At 40.8% G+C, this 25,893-nt stretch overlaps 2 protein-coding genes across 2 annotated transcripts in view; one reads left to right on the top strand and one right to left on the bottom strand.

Annotated features, from left to right (window-relative positions):
• The window catches only part of LOC117514937 (low affinity vacuolar monovalent cation/H(+) antiporter-like), a 45,562-nt gene extending 36,098 nt beyond the window's left edge, over nt 1-9,464 (top strand). Inside the window, exons 7-14 of the mRNA XM_034175507.1 lie at nt 1,763-1,936; nt 2,036-2,067; nt 4,700-4,809; nt 4,913-5,058; nt 5,131-5,225; nt 5,302-5,380; nt 5,488-5,596; nt 6,870-9,464. Coding sequence (XP_034031398.1) covers nt 1,763-1,936; nt 2,036-2,067; nt 4,700-4,809; nt 4,913-5,058; nt 5,131-5,225; nt 5,302-5,380; nt 5,488-5,596; nt 6,870-6,943 — 819 coding nt within the window. The 3' untranslated portion in view covers nt 6,944-9,464. The remainder of the gene's footprint in view (nt 1-1,762; nt 1,937-2,035; nt 2,068-4,699; nt 4,810-4,912; nt 5,059-5,130; nt 5,226-5,301; nt 5,381-5,487; nt 5,597-6,869) is intronic.
• The window catches only part of LOC117515949 (kelch domain-containing protein 10-like), a 35,692-nt gene that overhangs the window by 8,851 nt on the left and 948 nt on the right, over nt 1-25,893 (bottom strand). Inside the window, exons 2-11 of the mRNA XM_034176764.1 lie at nt 21,153-21,245; nt 19,824-20,045; nt 15,159-15,313; nt 14,880-15,028; nt 14,717-14,801; nt 13,016-13,082; nt 12,853-12,900; nt 12,628-12,767; nt 10,499-10,751; nt 3,108-3,113 (exon numbers count right to left, since the gene is read on the bottom strand). Coding sequence (XP_034032655.1) covers nt 10,542-10,751; nt 12,628-12,767; nt 12,853-12,900; nt 13,016-13,082; nt 14,717-14,801; nt 14,880-15,028; nt 15,159-15,313; nt 19,824-20,045; nt 21,153-21,245 — 1,169 coding nt within the window. The 3' untranslated portion in view covers nt 3,108-3,113; nt 10,499-10,541. The remainder of the gene's footprint in view (nt 1-3,107; nt 3,114-10,498; nt 10,752-12,627; nt 12,768-12,852; nt 12,901-13,015; nt 13,083-14,716; nt 14,802-14,879; nt 15,029-15,158; nt 15,314-19,823; nt 20,046-21,152; nt 21,246-25,893) is intronic.

Here is a 25,893-nt window from a genome sequence, read left to right as displayed (position 1 = left end):
ATTGGCCTATAATTAGTTAAGATAGCTGGGTCAAGTGATGGCTTTTTAAGTAATGGTTTAATTACTGCCACCTTAAAAGCCTGTGGTACATAGCCAACTAATAAAGATAGATTGATCATATTTAAGATCGAAGCATTAATTAATGGTAGGGCTTCCTTGAGCAGCCTGGTAGGAATGGGGTCTAATATACATTTTGATGGTTTGGAGGAAGTAACTAATGAAAATAACTCAGACAGAACAATCGGAAAGAAAGAGTCTAACCAAATACCGGCATCACTGAAAGCAGCCAAAGATACGTCTTTGGGATGGTTATGAGTAATTTTTTCTCTAATAGTTAAAATTTTATTAGCAAAGAAAGTCATGAAGTCATTACTAGTTAAAGTTAAAGGAATACTCGGCTCAATAGAACTCTGACTCTTTGTCAGCCTGGCTACAGTGCTGAAAAGAAACCTGGGGTTGTTCTTATTTTCTTCAATTAGTGATGAGTAGTAAGATGTCCTAGCTTTACGGAGGGCTTTTTTATAGAGCAACACTCTTTCCAGGCTAAGTGAAGATCTTCTAAATTAGTGAGACGCCATTTCCTCTCCAACTTACGGGTTATCTGCTTTTAATTATGCTCCAAATGGTATGGTGTGTCGGTGAAATAAGCCTCCAGGCAAAATGTCTTTTACTTGGTTGACCAAGACATGCTGGGGAAAACTATTGGAACAACATTTACAAGGATAGTGTGAGATGCGCAGTAGGAATGACAGACTCATTCAAGGTGGAGGTGGGATTACACCGAGGATCAACTCTGAGTCCTTTCTTGTTCGCAGTGATGATGGACAGGTTGACAGCTGAGATCAGACAGGAGTCTCCATAGACTATGATGTTTGCAGATGACATTGTGATCTGTAGAGAGCAGGTTGAGTCTAGCCTGGAGAGGTGGGGATATGCTCTGGAGAGACGGGAATGAAAGTCAGTAGGGCAAGACTGAGTACATGTGTGTGAATGAGAGGGAGCCCAGTGGAATAGTGCGGTTACAAGGAGGAGAAGTGAAAGTAGATTCATTTAAATACCTGGGATCGATTGTCCAAAGTAATAGAGAGTGTGGCGGAGAGGTGAAAAAGAGAGTGCAGGCAGGGTGGAGTGGGTGGAGAAAGGTGGCAGGAGTGATTTGTGACCTAAGAATATCAGCAAGAGTGAAGGGTAGTGAAGACAGTAGTGAGACCAGCTATGTTGTACGGCTTAGTGACGGCACTATCAAAAAGACAGGAAGCAGGGCTGAAGATGTTGAAATTCTCTTTGGGAGTGACGAGAATTGACAGGATTAGGAATGAACATATCAGAGGGACAGCTCGGGTGGAACGGTTTGGAGACAAAGTCAGAGAGGAGAGATTGAGATGGTTTGGACATGTGCAGAGGAGGGACCCAGGATATATAGGGAGAAGGATGCTGAGGATGGTTCCACCAGGCAGGAGGAGAAGGGGTGGTCAAAGAGTTTTATGGATGTGTTGAGGGAGAACATGCAGGTGGTTGGTGTGACAGAGGAAGATACAGAGGACAGGGTGAGATGGAAACGATTGATCTGCTGTGGTTACCCCTAATGGAAACAGCCAAAAGAAGAGGATGATTGTTCTAAAGCTGTAAGAAATTCATGTTACTGGAAATGGATGTGTTCGGTGATGGCAGTAACAAAGAAACCAGCTATACAGAGTACAAGTCTTTTTCCACTGTATTTGTGTTTGTCTCAAAAGAAATCAGCTGTTCTGTATTAGCACAGCCGTTTAGTTTTGACTCACTCTGTGAAATGTCACTGGCAGGTGTGTTTGCCCCCACAATGTTCTCAAAGGCTTATGGGAGTCTGGTGTGCGATGCCTGCACCAACGCCACCGGAGGAAACCAAACAAGCAACAGCAGCGGCCCGTTTGTCTGCCACAACTGCCACTATGACCTGGTCAGTGTTCTCAGCTGACCCGTGCTGACATGTACACTTTGATAAATAAAGATGTTTTTAACGTGCTGTATCAAATGTGATTAACATTTATTTTAACAGAACAATGGCACATTATTCCAGAGCCATGTTGAGTAAGTCATATATTTGATTTTCATTTATATTGTCATTATACTGGTATCTTTTTAAAAATGTATTAATTTATTTTTTACGCAATATTCTCAAATGAAAATGGTACTTACGTCGACTATAATTTTAATTTTCCAGCACACACTGTACCATGATTATGCTAATAGGCTTTTGAAGAAACTATTGGTACCATTTTCATGCAAATTTATAATAAATTCTGTGAAAATTAGACAGTGGCACTTAGTAGTACACCTCTGCCAGAGCTGTTTGTCAGTAGGATATCTTAAAAAACACATGAGCAGAGTACATTGACTTGGTTGAGCGCTACGTTTGGGGAGAAAGAAGAGTTGAGTAGATTTTAAGAGATATTACTTTGCACTCATTGATCCTGTGACTTAATTATTATGTAAATCAAAAGACCTTTGCTATGGTAATTACCCCCTTTCACTGTAACTACCTATGTGCCAGTTTGGTTAGTTTGGAGATGTACTGTCAAAAGTTCCCTTGGACAGTTTGTCTTCTGGACTATATCTCCGCCGATACGATATATTTAGATGAGATGGGGAGACAAATGGTGCCGAAAATATTACCTCCTTGCAGAAATTGGCTTCACATCTGATTCAAAATTTAATCAATGCTTTGTTGACCCAAGATGTTCGTTTTTTTTTTTTTTTTTTTTTGAGATATTAGCCAACAGTTCATCAAATAAACAGATGTGGGCCAAAACAATACAGATGTATTTCAAAATTTCATCACACTCACATTGGCAGTGATGGTAATTGCTTATTTATAACCCCAGTTCCAGTGAAGTTGGGATGTTGTGTAAAGTGTAAATAAAAACAGAATACAATGATTTGCAAATCCTCTTCAACCTATATTCAATTGAATACACCACAAAGACAAGATATTTAATGTTCAAACTGATAAACTTTTTTTTTTTTTGTGCAAATATTTGCTCATTTTTAAATGGATGCCTGCAACAGTTTTCAAAAAAGCTGGGACAGTGGCATGTTTACCACTGTGTTACATCACCTTTCTTTCTAACAACACTCTTAAGTGTTTGGGAACTGAGGACACGAATTGTGAGTGTCATGATTGGATATAAAAGGAGCATCCCCAAAAGGCTCAGCCGTTCACAAGCAAAGATGGGGTGAGGATCATCACTTTGTGAACAACTGCGTGAAAAAATAGTCTAACAGTTTAAGAACAATGTTTCTCAATGTTCAATTGCAAGGAATTTAGGGATTCTATCATCTGCAGTCCATAATATAGTCAGAAGATTCAGAGAATCTGGAGAACTTTATACAGAAAACCAACACTGAATGCCAGTGACCTTCGGTCTCTCAGGCGGCACTGCATTAAAAACCAACATTGTGTAAAGGATCCTACCGCGTGGGCTCAGGAACACTTCAGAAAACCATTGTCAGTTAACACAGTTAGTCGTTACATCTACAAGTACAAGTTAAAACTCTACCATGCAAAACAAAAGTCATACATCAACAACATGCAGAAACATTGCCGCCTTCCCTGGGCCCGAGCTCATTTGAAATGGACAGATGCAAAGTGGAAAAGTGTGCTGTGGTCTGAGTCCACATTTCAAATTGTTTTTGGAAATCATGGACGTCGTGTCCTTTGGACAAAAGAGGAAAAAGACCGTCCAGGTTGTTAGCAGCGCAAAGTTCAAAAGCCAGCATCTGTGATGGTATGGGGGTGTGTTAGTGCCCATGGCATGGACAACTTACACATCTGTGATGGCACCATCAATGCTGAAAGGTACATCCAGGTTTTGGAGCAACACATGCTGCCATCCAAGCAACGTCTTTTTCAGGGACGTCGCTGCTTATTTCAGCAAGACAATGACAAGCCACATTCTGCACGTGTTACAACAGCGTGGCTTCATAGTAAAAGATTGTGGGTACTAGACTGGCCTGCCTGCTGTCCAGACCTGTCGCCCATTGAAAATGTGTGGCGCATTATGAAGCGCAAAATACGACAACGGAGACCCCGGACTGTTGAACAACAGAAGTCGTGTATCAAGCAAGAATGGGAAAGAATTCCACCTACAAAGCTTCAACAATTAGGGTCCTCAGTTCCCAAATGCTTATTGAGTGTTAGAAGGAAAGGTGATGTAACACATTGGTAAACATACCACTGTCCCAGCTTTTTTGAAACGTGCTGCAGGCATCCATTTCAAAATGAGCAAATATTTGCACAAAAACAATGTTTATCAGTTTGAACATTAAATATCTTGTCTTTGTGGTGTATTCAATTAAATATAGGTTGAAGAGGATTTGGAAATCATTGTATTCTGTTTTTATTTACATTTTACACAATGTCCCAACTTCATTGTTATTGGGGTTGTAAAAAAAACCTTTATTCTCAATCTAAAGAAGTTCTGACTTCCAAGTCTGTAAGTATTGTCATAGATGAGTTTCTCAAATTCATATTTTTGCTTTTCATTGTGCAGTGAACCAGTTAGAATTAGAACATCTGTCTGGAAGTTGATGGATTGTGCGAAGTGTGCTGAGCAGTAACAAAGTTATATCTGATATGAAGAGAAATAAATCAGACTTGTTAAATCACATGGTCTGGTGACTTTCTAAAGTAAATTTTGTAAACTTGTATTTTTCATCTCAGGCCACTGGTGTACTCAGTTTCTGTGCTCTTGCCAGTTGCCTACATCATTGGTCTAATTTTCACTCTGAAGACACACTCACACATTTATGACATCCAGGTTGGAGGACAGGGTATGAAACTTCTGCTTTCCAGTTTTCTGGTGATACAAACATGCATCTTCTCTACAACAGGAGTTTCAGAGTTGTAATCTTGTGTTCCTTCCTCTCTGTCCAGTGTTTGGCCACCATGGGGCAGTGGTCCACTGGTCACGGTGGAGGTCTCTGCTGATCCTCATCATGGCGACCGTGCTCATGTCAGTCTGTGCTGATCTGGCCACCAAGCACATCCAACCGATACTCAGCCAACCTAACATCTCTCAGGTCAGGATTCTTATCCAGGCAGACTCAGGCTATGTTCTTCTGCTCTGCTGACATTGTTCTACCTCTCTCCAGTATTTCATAGGAGTAACAGTTGTTGCCATGGTTCCTGAGATCCCAGAGATAGTTAATGGGATCCAGTTTGCTCTCCAAAACAACATCAGCCTTAGGTATGGTGCCTTAACAAAGTTGTACCGATGCAGTTTCAAATGTGATATTGGTGTCTAAACTAGGTTTCTTTTGCAGCTTGGAGGTGGGAGGTTGTATCGCGGTGCAGGTCTGCATGCTCCAAATTCCAGTTCTGGTCTTATTTAATGCCTTCTATGTAAGAGACTGTTTTGCTCATTCAAATCCCTGATCTGCTGGGAAAAAAAGTACTTTTTTGCAGTTCGTACAGTTCCTATAATCAAAGCTCTTCTCTGCTTTGTACAGGATGTGGGCTTTGTGCTCTTATTTAGTGACCTGCACCTATGGGCCAGCATATTCAGCGTAATTCTCGTCAACTACATCTTCATGGATGGAAAGTCTGACTATTTTCAGGGTGAGTTGCTAATTCGCTTTTAGGCTTTTTTGCAGTTCAGGTAGTAGGAGGTGATGGACGGTGTTACTCAGCACAGTTAACTATATAGTACAGCAGATAACTGTAAGAATCATTCAGATCCGGTTACAAGCACCAAAATTTGACTCTGTATACCATTTGGTACATATTGTAGCGAAATAACTTTATCCATTTGAATATTCAGTAGAGGGTCAAGTAGGGGTCAATTGAAGAATTGCACCGGGTCAAAATAAAAAAAAAAGGTTCCAATCATATTGAAAGTGATACCACATTATGTATCTGATGACAATGATTCCAAAAAGGTATAGTTTGGACTATCTGTAACTGAATGTTCTGGAGTTATGGGGTAAAAACAGCAAGAATGGTGACAAAGGTCAGTTTCAGTTTGTACAGGGGTCAGAAGTTAAAGTTGCTCCAGTTTTGGTAAAACGTGGTGCAAATTATTGGTTGAACTAATAGGATTAACAAATGGAATAGTTCTGTGTTGAATGTTTGGTCTCCAAAGTAAAGGTCAAACAATGTCAACGTCCATTGGATTCTGACATGTGATGTGACATATGTTACCCAGTAACATAACTAAACATGACACATGGTGCAAACTATTCCTTTTTAAAATCCTGCTAACTCAACCAATAATTTGCATCATGTTTTACCATAATTGAAGCAACTTTAACTTTTGACCCCTGTACAAACTGAAAGTGACCTTTGTCGCCATGCTTGCTGTTTTTACCCCATAACTCCAGAACATTCAGTCACAGATAGTCCAAACTATAACTTTTTGGAATCTTTGTGATCAGACACATAATGTGGTATAGCTTTCAATATGATTGGATGATTTTTTGACCCCTATGCAGTTCTTCAATTGACCCCTACTTGGCCTCCTATTGAAAATTCAAATGGCTATTTTTCTAAAATATGTACTAAAAGGTATACACAGTCAAACTTTGGTGCTTGTAACCGGATTTGAAGGATTCCTCTGCAAATATTCTGTTATCTGCTGCACTAATACCTCAGTAATCTGCTAAAGAGGCTTGATTAAAAGTCATCTGCCCCAAATTTCATGTCTTCTTTGTGGTTGTTCTGGATCCACAAAACTAAATTTATCTAAATATTCATCATGTGCCTTGGCTCATAAAATGTAAATAATGGATAGAAACATTTAGTGCTGTTGCGCAAGTATTTCAATCCGGATCGCTTATTTTCTCGTTCCAGTGTTGTGATTTGTGTTCCGTCTTGTCTTTTTCGCCAACATCAGGTACGGCTCTGGTGATCGTCTACCTCATCTTACTGGCTCTGTATTACTTTGCTCCATCTCCAGCAGGTTGCTAATTAGGGAACTGTAACCTTTCATCCCAATGCACTGCTTTCATTAATCTTCTAAACCCGCTCAGGGCTTTGAACTTGCTTTTGAGAAGGCGGGGGTCAGGCTGAAGTAGCAGGGCACCTTATAAACAACTAACCTATCAAGGGGCATTCGCTGGTAATTCCACATCCCTGCCGAAGACGTGTCAAAACACAGTGTATGAATTGTGACTTATCGCTGCATTTTGTTGTGCGTTTGTTAGTAAGGACAAAGCTAATGATCATTCCACTGAGTCTGGTCTGCTTGAGGTTTTCTCCTATAACCATAAAACACCTGTGGGAGTTTTTCTCCTTACCAGTGTTGCTAGTATACTTCATGTGGGTAAGGCTTCAACTATGCTTGTGTACTATGTCTTGTGGCGATTTGGGTGCTCCTGTTTTTGCTTGAGGTAATCACGGCAGATGTGAATGTTGATTGTGCACCTTGCCCCATCTGCCAAGCTCTAGTGCAACAAAACATCACTCATGAACAGAAATCATGATCACGGTGTGGTGATGAAATATAGTTTTGTTCCACTAGAAGTAACATGTTTTTCCCCTGTCAGATCAGCAGTGTCTTGACCTGTTTACTTCCTACATGTCAAGCTGTGGTAGATGCGCAACACTGAATTTGACACCTGCAGGCATTGTATACATCCCGTACATGTTTGTAAGTTCTAAGATGATTAGAGTGCACACGCAGGAAACATTAAGTCCTTTGGCAGAAACATCTCCTATAAGCAGGGGTCACCGACCCTATTCAAGAAGCTCACCTGCTCTACACGTTATCCAGCTCTCCTGCTCTGCCCACTGCTAAACTAATATGTACTTGGCCACTGACGATCTAAGAAACACTGGACTTGACTACTCAGCTGTGGTTGCAGCAGGTACATATGGGAAACATGCAGAGCAGGTGACCTCCAGGGCTAGGGTTGGTGATCCCTGCTTAACAACACTTAATTATACACATAGGTTGATCCTGTAGTTATGTTTGTGTAATACATAAAACTTAATTTTGTGATGCTTCAAAAAAAACAAAACCCTACTATAGTTACAGAGTTCATGTTTTGGATGAGCCAGGACTATAGCACCACCTAATGTAGTGTACAATGATCAGACTATAAGAAAAAGCTGCACCATGCATGGTAACTTCCCCTGTATAGTTTTTGTACACCATGGTGTATATTTTTACTGTTCCAGCAGGGGTGGTGGCCAAGTGGTTAATGCGCTTGGTTTCAGTTCAGAAGGCTCCGGGTTCAAATCCCACCCCTGCCACATTTCTCCATGTAATGTGGAGTTGGGTCAGGAAGGGCATCCGGCGTAAAACCTGTGCCAATTCAACATGCAGATCCACTTTGGCTTTGCTGTGGCGACCCCGAATGCAAACAAGGGAGCAGCCGAAGGGACTCTTTTTCTTTTTTTTACTGTTCCAAGTTGTAGAGCCTAATTGTCCACATTTTAAAGCATTTTTTTGTATACTTTAATACTATAATGAAAAGTGAAAAAAATTGTATGATTTATGCAGGGATATTCAATTCTGTCAAGTAACAGTTTAAAAAATTGCATGGCTGACTGTGCTCAGAAAAATTCAATGAGACCTGTGAATACAATATCGTGAAAAACCTGTGGCCAGTGTTTTTATTGATTGTACACTTCAGAATCACGAAATATGTACATTACAGCTTTTTCTTTATTTCCAACCATGTAAAGTGACATGTACACCACACTGACATGCAATATACCGCCAAACTTTAACATCAAAATGATGCAAATATAAATATATTCTGATCTTAAGCAAGGCATTGCATGCAAATAAACCAGCCTGTCACATCACAACTGAATATAAATAAGGCTGTTTTATGTCAAATTCTGACAGGACAACAAATCTGAGGTTCTGAATGTGAAAACTGGCGCTGCGGTGCAGCACATGCAATGTGAATATTGTAAATATTTTCCCGGCACAGTTTCGCTTAATATATCTTTAAAGGCTATACAGACTGTTTATATTTAAATCCAAGCCAGACAAAATGTAAGCTTGTACACACAGGCAAGGAAGGTCTTACAGGGGAGGGAGCACCCATCACAATGATTTAAACATGCCAAAGTCCAGTTTAAGAACAATGACTGAACCGGTTTTCCATTGTGATGGGGAAACTGATCACAGTATCCAACATCCTGAGAATGACGTGTACTTTTACATCTTAAAAACGTCAACAAGCCCTCATCTGACATAAAGGTTACACAGCACAGACCTCTGTAGACACTCGATCTCCCTCCCCCCCACCCCAAAAAGTGACAATATAAAAATCAGATTTAAAATAGAATTTAGAATATGTGCAAAAATGACAAGTCACATAGGACAACAAAACTACTTGCTACAAGTTTGGCCAAAGTTCAGAGACAAAACATCACAGTAATTAAAATAAATACAGTAACTGAAAGTGGCCTTTTTTTAAATGAACCTCAAGCAGCAGGATTTCCTGGCAGGCTGAGCAGCCTTGAGGGTTAACGACAACAAAAAAAATTAATCCAAACTTTTAGAAAAGACTGGATTATTAAAATGGGGAAAAAAAAAGTTCTGAAGGCACCAGATAGAAAAACAAAAAGACAAAACAATCATTGGAGTGTAAAGTGTCCAAATGCATCTCTCCTGACTTTTTGTGCAGTTAAATCAAATAGGCACAAGAAAATTCACAGTGATGTAAATTCAGGCATGTGAGTAATCGTGCCAATTCATCCAATCACAGTGTACTTTCTCCAATCATTTAAACATCAGTCATATGTTCACAAAGACTTTGGGGCTGAGTATATGGTATACTGGAGGTGTATTAAGGATTGGGCACATGCTTTATCAGCAGTTTGCCTGTTTTATAACATTTGGCTCATTTCTAACTGATGAATTGTAAAAACTTTGAGTGAGAACTTAGAATATTGTATTTCTCAAATTATATTAGATTCACAGTAAAACAAATTGGCCACTGATTTGTCTTAATTTGTGCTAAAATGTACTAACCTGATATCTCAGAGTACGTGTGTATAGTTACATGCATGTGAAAGATGCCAGCAGTTTCTCTCTGGCAGTGTTGACGACTGCATTGCTGCCACTGAAATGAAAGCTAAAATTACACCTCCAGAGGCAACTTTTCGTGTTTCCAAGAAGTCTTTGGAATTCCCTGTTATTTTCTATAACGCCTCTTAATTCCTCTCAACAGTGAGAGAAGATGCTACCTTTGGGGGGGGGCAAAAATGAGTATAGTCTGTAAAACAGAGATGGCAAAACTTAGGAAACAACAAGGAAGGGACATAAGCATGTGATTTTGGTGTCTGTATGGGCTACTGATGGAGTGTCATCGCAAATTCAACATGTTCACAGAGAACATCAAAACAGTGCACTGCATTTGGAATCGCATATTTACAATCAGACTAAAAATAAAGACTGGCATTCAGTTCAATTTTTTTCTGTTCCATAACCATTTGCCAATTTATAGCCAGAGGGTTTATGTTTGGGTTTTTTCTGCTTCAGACCATCTATATTTGACTGACTTGTAAGTCAGTGCAGTTTTGTGGTGATCCTCTTTTCTTGGGTTTATTTGAGGCGCTGAATAAGTGTGTGGGTGAGTCCCAGACTGAGCAGCTGATGCGTGGACAGTTGGGATAAGTGAGGGATTGTTTTCAGCAGCTTCTCCCAGGTGAGCTCCAGCAGGCTGGGCACCACCAGCCACACCTTGTACAAAGAGGCCGTCCTGCGGTTCCCGGACATGTTGACGACACCACCATGGACATACATGCAGCCAGCCTGAAAGAGACACCGTTTCAATATTTAAAAGTGTCTACCCCAGACAGGAGAAAGACACATACCAGCTGCTACACACAGTATGCAGCTACAGCAAGCAGCTTCACCTCTAAGGGGGGGAATCCAGGTGGACTACGCTACAATGAGCCAACTTCTGCTTTTAGGTCAGAGAGTCTTAGAGGTCAGTTTGCAGCAGTTTTATTGCTACTTTGAACCTAAACTAATAAAGCTTAAAGCAGTAGAATGTAGTGATTTGTTCCATTCATCTGTCTGAATGAATGGAACAAATCACTATTGGAACAAACACTAGTGAAACCTCACCAGACTGGTGAGGTTTCAGGCTGTTATGCCATCACTGGTAAAGATTGTTTCATGTTTTTTGCACCTTTGGTGATGTTGAATTCATACTCGCACACCTTCTGTTGTGATATGTATGATCCTGCATTTCACAGCAACAACAAAAGAATTCTGAAACGCGTTAGCCTGCACTAGCAAGTAGATATACAGGGGAGCAACAGCTGATTGATTTCTTCTTCAGGCTTCTGACCATGCTGGAAAAAAAAAAAAAAAAAAAAAATGCAAAAGGTGGAGCATGTATCCTCTCTTGGGCTGAACATGACTACCTCCATGAGGGGATCCGCTCCCACATAGATGTGGAAATCTCATGCTAAGCTTATTCGCTGTTCTGCAGTTGTGAATCTCACAGCCGTCTGCTGGTCCATGACTCGTGCAAGGTCGGTTTCGGCCGAGTTCCTGGTTTAGGGCACAATGTAAACAAACCTCGTGAAGTATGGACAAGACAACATGGGGGCACGGCAGAAGTTCATTACAGGTGCTACACCTCCTCTAGATAACCCTCTCAATTTGAGAGAACGTGTCATCATAATCGCTCGTGAACTCGCTGAATCGGCGCCATCCACATAGTCACTAGCCATTGTTTACATGGCTTTGAAATGGTGGAACTCTGCTGGCACCTTGGTGCATTCTGGGAAGGGCAGGGAGATTGTGGGAAATATTCAGTTTCTGCTGGAAACACTTCTAAATGTGTAGCTTTAAGTCAGTGGTGTCCAAACTATTCCAGAAAGGGCCGAGAGGGTGCAGGTTTTCCTTGCAGCCACTGACTTCAGCAAGTGATTTCACTGATTAACATCCCGTTGAGCAGGTGGGATGAATTCATCAGTGAAATCACCTGCTGGAGTCAAGTGGCTGCAAAGAAAATCTGCACCCTCTCAGCCCTTTCTAGAATAGTTTGGACACCACTGCTTTAAGTAAACAAAAAGTTCTTACTAGTACCGTCAGCAGAGTGTCAAAGCTTTTCACATTCTTCATATTTCTTAGTTTGCAGGTGGTGAAACAAGTTCACTGTCAAGCTGTTTAACAGCAACAGATTTCAAACATCTTTTTTGAGTGACTTCCATCTTTTCAAATCCAAACCACCTCGACTAGTGCGGTTGATCACATTGAGGAACTAAATCTTCTGCAGTAGATTACGTGACTGGAGGTGCTTGCATGTTTCCCTTTTTTTTTTTTTTTTTTTTTTTAAGTCAGTCATGCCAAGAGCTGCTAATGAGTTAATGTGACTTAATTTGCAGCGCTGCTTCAATGTTGCCAGATACAGCTCATGATTTCCCATCTAACACCACCTTCAGCCTGCAAAATAAAATTCAAAATTGCTCAATCTGGCAACATCACCCTGATGCAATGACAGACTTGCACACTCAATAATGGCAGATTGCACATTGTTAAAACAACAATCACTACATTATTGTAGAAGACATATCTTGTTCACCGCTACTCTTTACTGGTTGATATTCTGAGTTTAAGCACTGGAATCTGTATCAGAGGAGAGTCTGTTCAGTGCAGTTCTATTTGTACTAACCGGAGTTACTGCAGCGCAGTGAAAGTAGGCTGGTTCAGGCATAACAGCATGCAGCTTAGTCCACTGAAACGTCTGCAGGCTGAGCTTCCACAGGTCAGACATGATCACTTCACCATTGTAACCCCCACACAAAAAAACCTCTGCAACAAAGGACGCACAAAAGAGGTGGGCTTTTTAAAAACATTTCAGAAAGCCTTGTTCAGTGCAAAATTTGTTCATGCTTACCATCTCTGACCTGCACACAGCTGTGACAACGGCGAGCAGCAGGATATCCTGTCATAGTGAGAGAAATGGTAACATATGTGGATACAAAATCAGTGATCAACCGTTGTCGCCCAACTTGAAGTGGGCTTTTATGTCTGAAAGATAAGCAAAACATGACACACACCTAGTTTGTTATGAGGTTTGCTGTTTATTTCCTCCCAGTAATTTGTCTCCAAGTTATATGCCTGAATCTAATAAACACAAACATTATTACATACGGTGCATCTGGAAAGTAGTCACAACGCTTCATTCTTCCACATTTTATGTTAAGCCTTATGCCAAGATGTAGTAAATTCATTTTCTCCCCTCAAATTTCTATACACAATACCCCATGACGACAATCTGAAACAAGGTTTTTTGTTTGTTTTTTTTAGATTTTTGAAAATTTATTTTTTTTTAAATTACAGCCTCCATCATCTGTAAATGGAAGCAGCTCAGATCCACCAGGACACTTCCTAGAGCTGGCTGCCCATCTAAACTAAGCAACTGGGTGAGAAGGGGCTTAGTCATGGAGGTGACCAAGAACCCGATGGTCATTCTGTCAGAGCTCCCGCATTCCTCTGTGGCAACAAGAGACTCTTCCAGAAGGACAACCATCTCTGCAGCAATCCACCAATCAGGCCTATATGGTAGAGTGGCCAGACGGAAGCCACTCCTTAGTAAAAGGCACCTGAAGGACTCTCAGACCATGAGAAACAAAGTTTTCTGGTCTGATGAGACAAAGATTGAACTCTTTGGCATGAATGCCAGGTGTCATGTTTGTTAGAAACCAGGCAGCATCCCTACAGTGAAGCTTGGTGGTGGCAGCATCATGCTGTGGGGAAGTTTTTTTCAGCGGCAGGAACTGGGAGACTAGTCAGGATTGAGGGAAAGACGAATGCAGCAATGTACAGAGACATCCTGGACAAAAAAAAAAAAAAACTGCTCCAGAGCACTCTTGACCTCAGACTGGGGGTGATGGCTCATCTTTCAGCAGTACAATGACTCCAAGCATACTTCCGAGATATCAAAGGAATGGCTTCAGGGCAACTCTGTGAATGTTCTTGAGTAGCCCAGCCAAAGCTCAGACCTGAATCTGATTGACTATCAAAATGCCCCCCATTCAACCTGATGGAGCTTGAGAGGTACTGCAAAGAGGAATGGGCAAAACTGCCCAAATATAGGTGCACCAAGCTTGTGGCATCATATTCAAGAAGACTTGAGGCTGTAATTTCTGCCAAAGGTGCATCATTGGGGAGGTGATGGTCTAGTGGTTAAGCGTTGGGCTTGAGACCAGAGGATCCTCAGTTCAAATCCCAGCCTGAACGGAAAATCACTAAGGGCCCTTGGGCAAGGTCCTTAATCCTCTAGTTGCTCCAAGTGTGTAGTGAGCACCTTGCATGGCAACACCCTGACATCGGTGTGTGAATGTGTTTGTGTGAATGGGTGAATGTCAGGCATAATTGTAAAGTGCTTTGAGCGTGTGATGCAGATGGAAAAGCACTATACAAATGCAGTCCATTTACCATTTATCAACAAAGTATTGAGCAGAGGGTATGAATATTTGTGTACATGTGATTTCTTAGGTTTTATTTTTAATAACTTTGCAAAAAAAATTAAATAAAAATAATACAAAATTTTCATGTCATTGTGGGGTGTTGTGAGTAGAATTATGAAGGAAAAATTAATTTACTCCATTTTGGAATAAGGCTATAACATGACAAAATGTGGAAAAAGTGAAGGGCTGTGAATACCTTCCAGATGCACTATATACACAATAAACACATAAGTAAAAACACAACAACCACAATGAATACTCTCAGATCAACATTCTGCTCCTCCTCACCTTGTCCAGGGGATATGACGTTGACGAAGTCCCACCTCCAAAGATGTATATTCTCTGTGTGTCGTGAGCTATCTCATGCCTGTATCTGGAAAGTCACATTTTTTTTCCACAGTGGTAATGAAGATTTTGAGATTTGTTACTATGTTCATCTGTTCTGACTGACCTCTCCTCAGGTAAATCTGACGGTGCATTGTTGGGTTTAAGTTGAGTCCACTCCCTAGTGGTTAGGTCCAATCTGTGCAGGTCTGTGCTGTACAGGTAGCCTGTCGTCCCTCCAAATACATACAGGTAGTCATTTATAATCACCATAGCCTGGAAACAGAATACTGACATATGTATGTGGGTGGAGTACACAGCTACAGAGTCAAAGAACAACTGTAAGACATTTAAAAGCTTCAGTTACACTTTGTCACTTGCAGTTAAAGACACAAACATTATTTACCTGCCCGTAGATCTTGTTGGGCTTCTTCCCTCTGCAGCTGAGCAGGTTCCATCGTTTGTATTGAACATTACAAACATGGACATCGTTGCCATTATTGTCACCAAACGGAATCCCAGTGCCACCAAATACAAGCAAGTTGTTGCCATGTAAAGCCACTGTGAGATCAATGCAATCACAGTTAACTCACTTTTCAAGAGACATGCTTGTGCATTGATGCCACTGATTGCTGAGCAGCAAGAACATCCTGAGTTTAAAGCTGGCATTCATTAAAAAAAAACAAATAAATAAATAAATAAAACTACCATTTTTTCAAAGCTGTTCTCTACTGGCTCTCTGAATAGGTTTCTTAACAGTGCGTGTCGGTGTGTGATATTCGTGATTTTCCTGGAGCATGTTTTTGGCTGTCAAAAAAAAAAAAATAAATCTTCCACAAGTGTCACGCACCACCCTCATTTCGTGGAGTTCGCAACTGAGCGTGTTGATATGTCTTGATTAGTGGTGATCCTTAATACAGCGTGAGAGCATTTGTAGTAGTTCCTGTGATGGTTCTTGGAGCCCATACTGTCACACATTGTTACAAATTGACAAACTGTCAAGTTTTGACATAAATTTGTAACGCGGTGTCACATTTTACTGCACACCACTACAAATCACTGTTTTCTCTCACATGCTCACAATTAAAACCCTGCTGCACCCTGCAGAGGAACAGTGACACCAAGTCCACCAAGTCTCATTCCTCACTTCCTGCTGGTGCTCCTCAGGATGCTCCTGCAGGTGTTCCACCTGCTGTTGTGCCTGATGACCAGAAGAATGAGCCTGAGCTTCCTCCAGTCCAGCTCTCTCCGTCTCCTCTTTTCTATGCAACTACATGGCATAGAGCCCAATTAAGCATGCAATCACAAATTTCTTCTTCTACTGTGGATTCATCTCTATGTTGAGTAGCAATCTGGAGCGATGTGAACGGTTTAGCAGTTGAAGGTACGATGAATATGAGGGTGTGTGGAGACTATTTGTCAAATTCAGAAGATTCCTAACAGAACGGGCAATAGCGTGCAACAGCCCGGGACAATATGCTTTTCCATTCGTAGTAATTCGCCAGTGACATGTGCCACTAATCATAATGCGTGGTAACAGGTCGCAACAGTTCCTGAGGACTCCTGACGCATCTGCCCCGAATCATCACATTCGTGATCGGCTGCCAAGAATGTATACTTCATGGCATTCATGACTTGTCGTCGTTATGTGTAAACCCAGCATTAGTGATTGTGTCTTATGTTAAGTGTAGATTCAACATTCTGACCAGAAATTAGACAAATATACTTTGTGAGACTGCATTTTTTGCAGTGCTTTATCTTCATCACTTGTTTCCCCACGTGTCTACATCCTCCTCTTCACGTTCTGAACACCACAGTCTTATCTATTGCAATTCGAATGAAGTTGGGACATTGTGTAAAATGTAAATAAAAACAATACAATGATTGCAAATCCTCTTCAACCTATATTCAAATGAATACACCACAAAGACAAGATATTTAATGTTCAAACTGATCAACTTTATTGTTTTTGTGCAAATATTTGCTCATTTTGAAAAGAATGCCTGCAACACATTTCAGAGAAGCTGGGACAGTGGTATGTTTACCACTGTGTTACATCACCTCAGTAAGCGTTTGGGAACTGAGGACACTAATTGTGAGTGTCATGATTGAATATAAAAGGAGCATCCCCAAAGGCTCAGCTGTTCACAAGCAAAGATGGGGCGAGGATCACCACTTTGTGAACAACTGCATGAAAAAAATAGTCCAACAGTTTAAGAACAATGTTTCTCAATGTTCAATTGCAAGGAATTTAGGGATTCCATCATCTACAGTCCATAATATGATCAAAAGATTCAGAGAATCTGGAGGAAGAACTTTCAACACATAAGCGGCAAGGCAGAAAACCAACATTGAATGCCCGTGACCTTCAATCCCTCAGGCGTCACTGCATTAAAAACTGACATCACTGTGTAAAGGATCTTACTGTGTGGGCTCAGGAACACTTCAGAAAACCATTGTCAGTTAACACAGTTCGTCGCTACTTCTACAACTGCAAGTTAAAACTCTACCATACAAAGCAAAAGCCATACATCAACATCTAGAAATGCCACCACCTTCTCTAAAGTAAAGTTTTGGGCTGGCAATCAGTACAGTGCAAGTACGAATCCCGTGAGTGGTATGTGTTTTTTTTAATTCCACATAAGCGGCGTGATGTGGTTCCACAGGTCCCAGCTGGTTTTTATGTTATTTATTCCAGATAAGCGGTGAGATGTGGTGCAACTCACACTGTGTTCCTGCTTGAAAGACACTGTCACGTGCATGAACTCTCGCACTAGGATCGTGCACACCTGCCAGTCAGCGTGATGTTTCGTGATGCGCTAATTCAAACTGTTTTGTGCTGTTTCGCCGTATTTGACCAAACTTCGCACTAAACCAGTTACAAGATTTATTCTACAGGACTTGATTTGGTTTCAAAGCAGAATGTTGAAGCCACACTAGACAAAGGAAACTCCAGAAACTACGTTACCCAGAATTCTTGGGGGTGGAGCTTATTAAACCTTTAAAAGAGCTTGCGTCTGGGAATTCGCTCTCTTGCTCTTTTCTCTTTACTTTCTTTTGCTCTCGCTCTTCTCCTCTCTACTTTTCTTTTCCTTGAGTCTAAAGATGCGCCTAGCCGTCAGTAGTAAATTTATGACCCTTTGTTTAAAGCAGGGGTGGGCAACCTGTTCCAGAAAGAGCCATGAGGGTGCAGGTTTTCTTTGCAGCCACTGACTCCACCAGGTGATTTCACTGATTAACTGATTCCATCTGCTCAAAGTGATATTAATCAGTAAAATCATCTGGTGGAGTCAGTGGCTGCAAAGAAAACCTGCACCCTCATGGCTCTTTCTGGAACAGGTTGCCCACCCCTGGTTTAAAGCCACGTGCTACTTAAGACTCATTCTTGTTTGGCACACCGACAAGAATTTCTTTTTCCGACAGATAACTTTTGCAACCTTTGTCAAGTTAAACGCTCCGGCGCATTTAACTTCCTTTTTCAAATTAAAACCTTTTCTTCTTCAAACTCCAAATTCCTTTCACAAACGTTTTTCTTCTAAAGTCAGCTATTCTTGCATTGAATTCTGATTTGACCAAGCTTCCAAAAGACGACAAAAGACAAATTTTTGATTTTTGATAGAGAATAAAGATGCTCAAACCTTTATTCTGACAAGCCATACTCCATAGCGCTGCAGAGAAAAACATCCAGGTCAGCTGAGACGTTCAACAGCGACTTGAACTACCGCCGCAAAACCACAGCACAATAACAGAAATCATCCCCGCCACTGACGAGACTGAGCGGGTTGGACCGGCAGAGCCTCTTTGTCAAGGTCCCTGATGAAGCTGTGTGGCGGACAGAGCGTCAACTGAACCAGACGATTCCAGCATCGGACCTCATGGAGACCCGCTGCACTGCGCAAAGTAAGACCGGGCTATGTTGTCAGATAAACAGAGTGGCTTTATTTAACTCTATTCAAAATCATTAATCTTCTCTCAGGTTAATAATACCAAAGTAAATTACCTGTTAAATTAGGAAGAATCTTACTCCTAAAACTCCCGCTACGAAACCAAATTATCTGAACATCATAATCATTGCTCACTGAATGTCATCATCATTAAATTGATCACTGTGATATGTCCTGTTATTTAACTCCTGCCAGAGTTAAATAAATATCTTAAACGTGTGAAGTTGTCTGTGATTTTTGTATGGTTTTACAGAGGGTGTCGGATCTGACTGCGGAGCTTATCCTTTAGAAACTGAGACTGATTAATTAAATTGAGACTAATCAATTAATGAATGCTTAAACTAAAAGTACCTATACTTTGAACTAGGTGGTGCCCCAAGGTAAAATAATCCACAAGTGATCATTTTCAATATTCCAATCATTATTATATTCATCCTCTGACTCTGCTCCTACAAGGGTGAGACTTCCGGTATGAACCAGAACCGGTGTTTGTTTACATGTTAACTGTTCGCGCAAATCTACTTTCTCCGAGGTTTAGAGATGTAAACAGCAGCTGTCACAGCTCAAATGACAACATCGATGGATAGAAGTGAACTTTAGTAAAAGTACAACAATGAAACAAATTTATGCCTTTTACACCAAGGTTGTTTTTTTCAGTACTGTTTGTTTATTCGCAGGATTATGCAAAAAGAACAGAACCAATTTTCTTGGATGCACTTGGAAAAAGCAGTGGACTCGAAAAACTCCAAGGAGGAAATCGTTAATTTTTGGAGCAGATCCAGGATTTTCCCCCCACATTCTTTAACAATGCAAGATAGGGCATTTTACATTTGTGTGAATTTCAAGAGAATGCACAGATTTTAATATCCAAGAAGAAGTGAGATTGGATTTATTTGATAGAGTGCTGTTCTTGTTTACATGAATATAAGAGCAACTTGAGTACCTGTACTCACATTGCATGTTTACAGTGTGCAGGCACCGAGTGGACTAGATCAAAACAGGATAAACATTTTGAGCTAAACCTTTGTCAGAAAAGCAGAAACCTGGAACGGATCTAAACAGGAACTTCATAATGGGAATTTGTCCCTGTACACAATGGGTGTTATTCTGACTAAAATCAGTCTTACCTGACATGGAGGCCAGTTCTGTGGGCATGTAACCCTCTGTGTTGACCAACTGCCAGGTGGCTGTGGCAAAATGAAACCTCCAGAGCTCCCTGAAAAGAGGGTAATCTTCATTCTCTGAACCACCTGCTTCATCAAAGTCTGGGTTGTAGCCTCCAAACACATACAGGTTGTTGCTGTCTGCAACACAGCGATGTCCACTCCTGGCAGGGGGTACACAGTGTCCTGGATCGACCAACAAAAGAGGAAGTTTGATTACGTGATAGTATACAAGTAATGAATGTTTGAGAGCAATAATATTTCATGAGATGAAAGATGGAACATTTCATCCTTCACCAAATGAAATATTCTTTCCATAGCATGAATGAAAAAACATTCATTATTTGCTTTATATAACACCTAAAATAGATCCTTGTCATTTGATAGTTTATTAATTCATAAAAAAGAGACTTACACCCTTCCTGAGCCTACGGTGTCCACCAAAGCTTGGTACCAAGACCAAGATGCCCCATCTCACCCAGGTGTCATCTGACAGAGCCTGCTGTGCCCCAGTGTCCCCCACAAGCCACGGCCTGCAAAGCTCTGCTTCCAGCAAACACTGCTTTCTTAGGACTCTCCCCCCACCCCCCTGACCCATTCTCGAGCCTCCTCAGTGCATCCAGTCTTCATGTCCATTGGGCACTGCGTCAGGCCGTTGTTTGTTTTTAAGCTAAGCGCCATCAGTGTTAGTGTGAGCACACGGCGGTTGCGCGTACAATGGTACAAAATGTATGGAAACAAATCTGCACAGTAGATGTAACATAATGGCAAACAGGACAAATGATCAATATCATGTGACACAAACCAATCAAATGGCAAGGCTCTATTGAGGCATTATATAAAACCAATGGCATATTGGCCATAGCCATTTTTAACACACAGAACATCATGATGTAACTAAATGTTATACTTTCCTTCATCTATGGATTCATTTTGTATTTTCAATCAATCAATCAATCAATTTTTTTATATAGCGCCAAATCACAACAAACAGTTGCCCCAAGGCGCTTTATATTGTAAGGCAAGGCCATACAATAATTATGTAAAACCCCAACAGTCAAAACGACCCCCTGTGAGCAAGCACTTGGCTACAGTGGGATTACATGTTACTGTATATGGAAGTGATAAACCTGAGCTACATTTACAACACCTATACTTCATTCAAGCAGAGCATCTCTCATTGCTAAAGTCTTGGTAAAAGCACTATAATTTGCTCTGGTCATCTGCTCTGAGTGAAACCAGGTCCAATTCATTATACAGCATTCTGATATGGAGATCACGTAGGTTCAGCACCTTCTCTCAGAAACCGGTTGGGAATCCGCAGGCTGGGAGAGGAAGACGAGAATAGACGGCGAGCCTGGAGCCACCGTGCTCGCTTCTTGGATGCTGTAAAAGTGAAGACACGAGCAGAGGTGGCATCACCAACACATGCATTTTCATCTCTCATATCTACATGCAGGTCATCTGATATCATCTGGTTATTGCAGGAGATGTTCACAGAGCCACATGATTTTGCGCATGGAATATCATTACTGGAGCCAGGTTCAGGATGTTGCAGGAGCTGGAGAATTCAAACATCTTACTAAGGCATAATGATTCTTAAACATGTCAAACTCCCCACCAGGAGATGGGAGGTGGCTTTCTCCAAATCATTGCTTTATAATGTGCTTACTGAATATTCAAAGTTCAAGAACCTGTTGGAGGAAGACACTCATCCCTCAGCAGCACAATTGGAGTACAAGAACCAGCAAACTCATTCACAGACACTCTTGTTACCAGACAAATCATTCCGACTGGTTTCGTTTTACCTTGAGCCTCTGCTGAAATGAAGATCTGGAATGTTACATAGGATGGATTGGTAAAGATATGACGGGTTTTGAAAAGTGTCTGGTACAGGGAGCTCATTCTTATCAAAGTGTTGGATGACAAATGATATTTCATGTCCTCAGCAACTGCTTGTAATTGCTTAGATGGACATACAAGACTGCTTAATCTAAAAACGTAGGTTTTCAATTCAATGCAATTCATTTATATATCACCAAATCGCAATGCAAGTCATTCCAAGGTACGTGACAAATATAAAGTCTAACCTTATTCACCCCCTTTTCACAGAGTTTGATCCAGGCCCCCATATTTTTAGATAATACATTATGAAGTTTGCTCACTGTATCTTTCTGGCAGAATCCGGTACTTTAATGTTTCCCATAATCCCCCTGGCAGCCCTCTGCGCTTCCCAGAATGCACCGCGGCGCCAGGAGAGTTCTGGCGTCTCACAGCGCATGTAAACAATGGCTAGCGAGGATGTGGACAGCACTGATCCAGCGAGTTCACGGGCGATTATGATGATGACACATTCTCCCACCTGGAGCACCTGTGATGGACTTCTGCTATGCCCCCGATGTTGTCCTGTTGTCCATACTTCATGAGGTGTGTTTACATTGTGCCCTGAACCGGAACTCTGCTGAAACCAACTTCTCGCGTAAGTCACGAACTGCGAGACGGCGTGAGATTCACAACTGCGAAACAGCGAATACACATATTTTTGGTAGCAAAGTTCTCTGACATTACTCTGTATTGATGTGGCATCTCCTGAACTTGTCCCTTTCTCAAATACAGCATTTACACTTTCAACAGAATAGCAGCAATCTTTTCTAGTGGAGGATCTTCCATTGTGATTTTAATGTTTCATGAGCTGTACAACACACTAAACAATATACTGTGATTATCCATGGTGCTTTAAGACTGCAAAGATAGAAGATACATTTATGATGTATTTTTAATTAAGTGGTACCATTTTTTTTTGACAAACAGGTCACAGCAGGTGAAGGTCAATTCTGTCTGCTCTGACATTGCATTAAGTAGCACTGGTGCCCCTCAGGGCTGTGTTAGTTCACCTTTTTTATTTACACTGTATACCAATGACTGCATCAGCTATCAGCCAAACCAGTATGTTGTTAAATTTTCAGATGACACTGTAATACTCACTCTGCTGAACACTAGTACTAATTCAAGTTGTCACAAATCTGGAGTGGACAGGTTTGTGAACTGGTGTGATGTCCATCAATTGCAGATTAATGTTAATAAAACAGTGGAGATGTTGGTGGACCCTCGGGCTGTTGGAGACCATAGTGTGGTCACCATACATGGACGTAACATTGAACAGGTGGATTCATATAAATATCTGGGGGTTTATATCGATAATAACTTAAGCTGGCACATGCAAGTGTCAAGTGTTTGTGCCCGAATCCACCAGCGTTTGCACTTTCTTCGTCGACTCCGACTGTTTGGTGTATGTAGGAATATTATGATTTTCTACAGAGCAACGATTGAGTCCGTGTTACGGTATGGTATTACTAGCTGGTTTTGTAATTTAACGGTTAAATCAAAAACTCAAATATTAAATCTGATTAAGATAGCTGGCAAAATCATGGGTATGGTGGTACCTGTGACTCCCCAAGAGTTGTTTGAACAGGCAGTTCTCAGATGTGCTGACAATATTTTAAAAGATGAGTCTCATGTTCTGCACTCTGAATATACTTTACTTAACTCAGGAAGGAGGTACAGGGTTCCTCTTTGTAAATACAATCGATATAAATATTCATTTATTCCATTATCAGTGAAGCTCATAAATCAGCAGATAGTTCAGGGAAGATAGCTTAAGGGTATGTATTGTGGAATTTGCACAAAGATGTTAATAATGTTGTGTATTTATATTTTATCCTTTGACTTACTGTGTTGTTTTTAATGTATGGGTGCTATGTACTGGATGTGTTGTTGTGTAGCAGACTCTGTCCAAGGCAAATTTCTCCTTAGGGAGACAAATAAAGACACTTTGACTTTGATGAACCCTTACTGCCTGCAACAAAAGACAACAGCAAAGTGCAAAACATATATTACATACATGACAGATTTTTGCTTTAATCAAAAGATGGAAAAAAAATAGATTCTTCATTTAATGTCAAATCAAATCACTGTGCATGTTAAAAAGGTTTACAGACCATTCACAGGCACACACCATTCACAGACACAAAAAAGATAATTCATAGAAAAAAAAAAAAAAGACTATTCATAGATAAGGACCATTCACAGACATATGAAGAACCATTAATTGTTACCTCTGCCAAGGAGGTTATGTTTTCAGTCACGTTTGTTTGTTTGTCAGCAGGATAACTCAAAAAGTTTTGAACGGATTTTGATGAAATTTTGTGGAGTGGTTGGAAATGACAAGAGTAACAAGTGATTAAATTTTAGTGTTGATCCGGATCACGATCCGGATCCCGATGCTAACGCATTAGCATGTCTATGGCATTTTCAATGTTAAAAGTTAGCATTAAGCAGTTGCAGCTGTCATCACGTTCGGGTGCATTTGTTTTCAAATTGTAATATTTCTTAAATTTATTTTTGTTTATATATTAATAATCTAATGATTATTATATACAATTTTAGAGAAAGAGACAAAAAGAAATAGATCACTGTGCCAAGGAGGGAATCTCTTCAGGGTCAGTGACCCTATGGCCTGGTTTAGAGAAGTGTTTCAAAATGTTAAATAAAAAATTCATATATTTGCAGTTTAGTTGAATAATAAATTGAATTTTGTCTCTTATTTGTTTTTGTCTATAAGCACATGCAATATCAATATCAGTGCTCAGATGACAGTAGCTTCTGGGAAAGGTGCAAGCTGCAATAAACTGTGATGCCAAGCGCTAAGGATACATGCTATCCAGTCACAGCAGATGAAACTTTTTTTAACTACTGAGCAAACATCATTGTCAGACTTTTTTAGGTTCAATGATTCCACGGCGTGTAGATGTTATGGCGTCAGTGACCCCATGGCCTTGGTGGAGGTTTGCACTCTCTGAGTGCTTCTAGTTTAATGTGTAACATATTCAAAACCTAAATATAGCACTTTATTACTCATTTTATTGATGTTCTGGTCTGACAGCAGGACATCAGTAAAATGCACTCTGTCCAGATGTCTTTCTTGTAGGAATCTGGAGGTGAAGATGACATCAGTGGCTTCTTAGTGTAGCATGTGGGTGAGGAGGTACAGTCACTTGCCCAGTTCCGGCTCACTGCTGTAGTATTTGTGCCGCCGTTTCTCATAGTCAGCGCAAATAAGCTAATACTTGGTACCAATGGAAAGACTGATGTTTTGTCTACAAACGACCACAAGTTTGACCGGATCCAGCCATCTTGTATCAGCAGAGGAATCAAAACATCCCGGTCTTGGCGGTGTGCGCGCATTTTCTGACTCACTCATTCCTGCAAGTTTGAAAGTAACGATCTCAAAGATGTAGGAAAGGTGAGTTAGCTATTCTGTGTTTTTGGTTCTAGAGTGGGAAAATACTTACTTACTTGGGTAGAAAATGTCAGCGTGTTATGTCTTGCTGTTCAATTGCTGAACACATTTCTCAAATGCAAAAATTTGCCGGTTGTGGATCAAGGAAGCAGCAGCCTCGTGTCAGTACATGTGAGCCATGTGTACTTTGGGGGTCATCTCAACATCACAAATGGGCATGAATGTGGGAGCTTTTACTTTTTAATTCGGGAGAAATTTCGCCTCCACACTTCATTTTTTGCTCGTAAAAATGGATAACAGTGCCTTTCGAAACTAAGTAAATTCTCATTTAATAAGTATAATTTATATCATTTTGTGTTCAAAACACATTCTCAGGCACAGTGTGTATCGTTCTGCATTAGAAGGGCTCCAGCCAGATGCCAGGAATGCCCCCAAAGTGACAGAGTGTCGTGATCCAGAACCGGCAGAGTGATCCATTTCCGGCAAATATTTGCATCACACATAATGTGGCTTCACACTTTAAGACTTCTTCAGCTAGATAACATCCAAATACCCAATACAACAATACCCAATAAGGGACATTCAGTTGCATTGTGGCTCGGTATAGCCAGACTTTAAAATAGGTGATCTGGAACTGGACAACCGTCTGTACATATTGGCTCTGTGGTATGTATATCTGGAAATGCTGGTGTCACACTTGAGATGACTCCAGTGGTCACAGCTGTCACAGGTAAT

The sequence above is a fragment of the Thalassophryne amazonica genome, chromosome 8 (genome assembly GCF_902500255.1).
Source record: "Thalassophryne amazonica chromosome 8, fThaAma1.1, whole genome shotgun sequence".
NCBI lineage: Eukaryota > Metazoa > Chordata > Actinopteri > Batrachoidiformes > Batrachoididae > Thalassophryne > Thalassophryne amazonica.
This window is presented reverse-complemented; position numbering and strand designations above follow the sequence as displayed.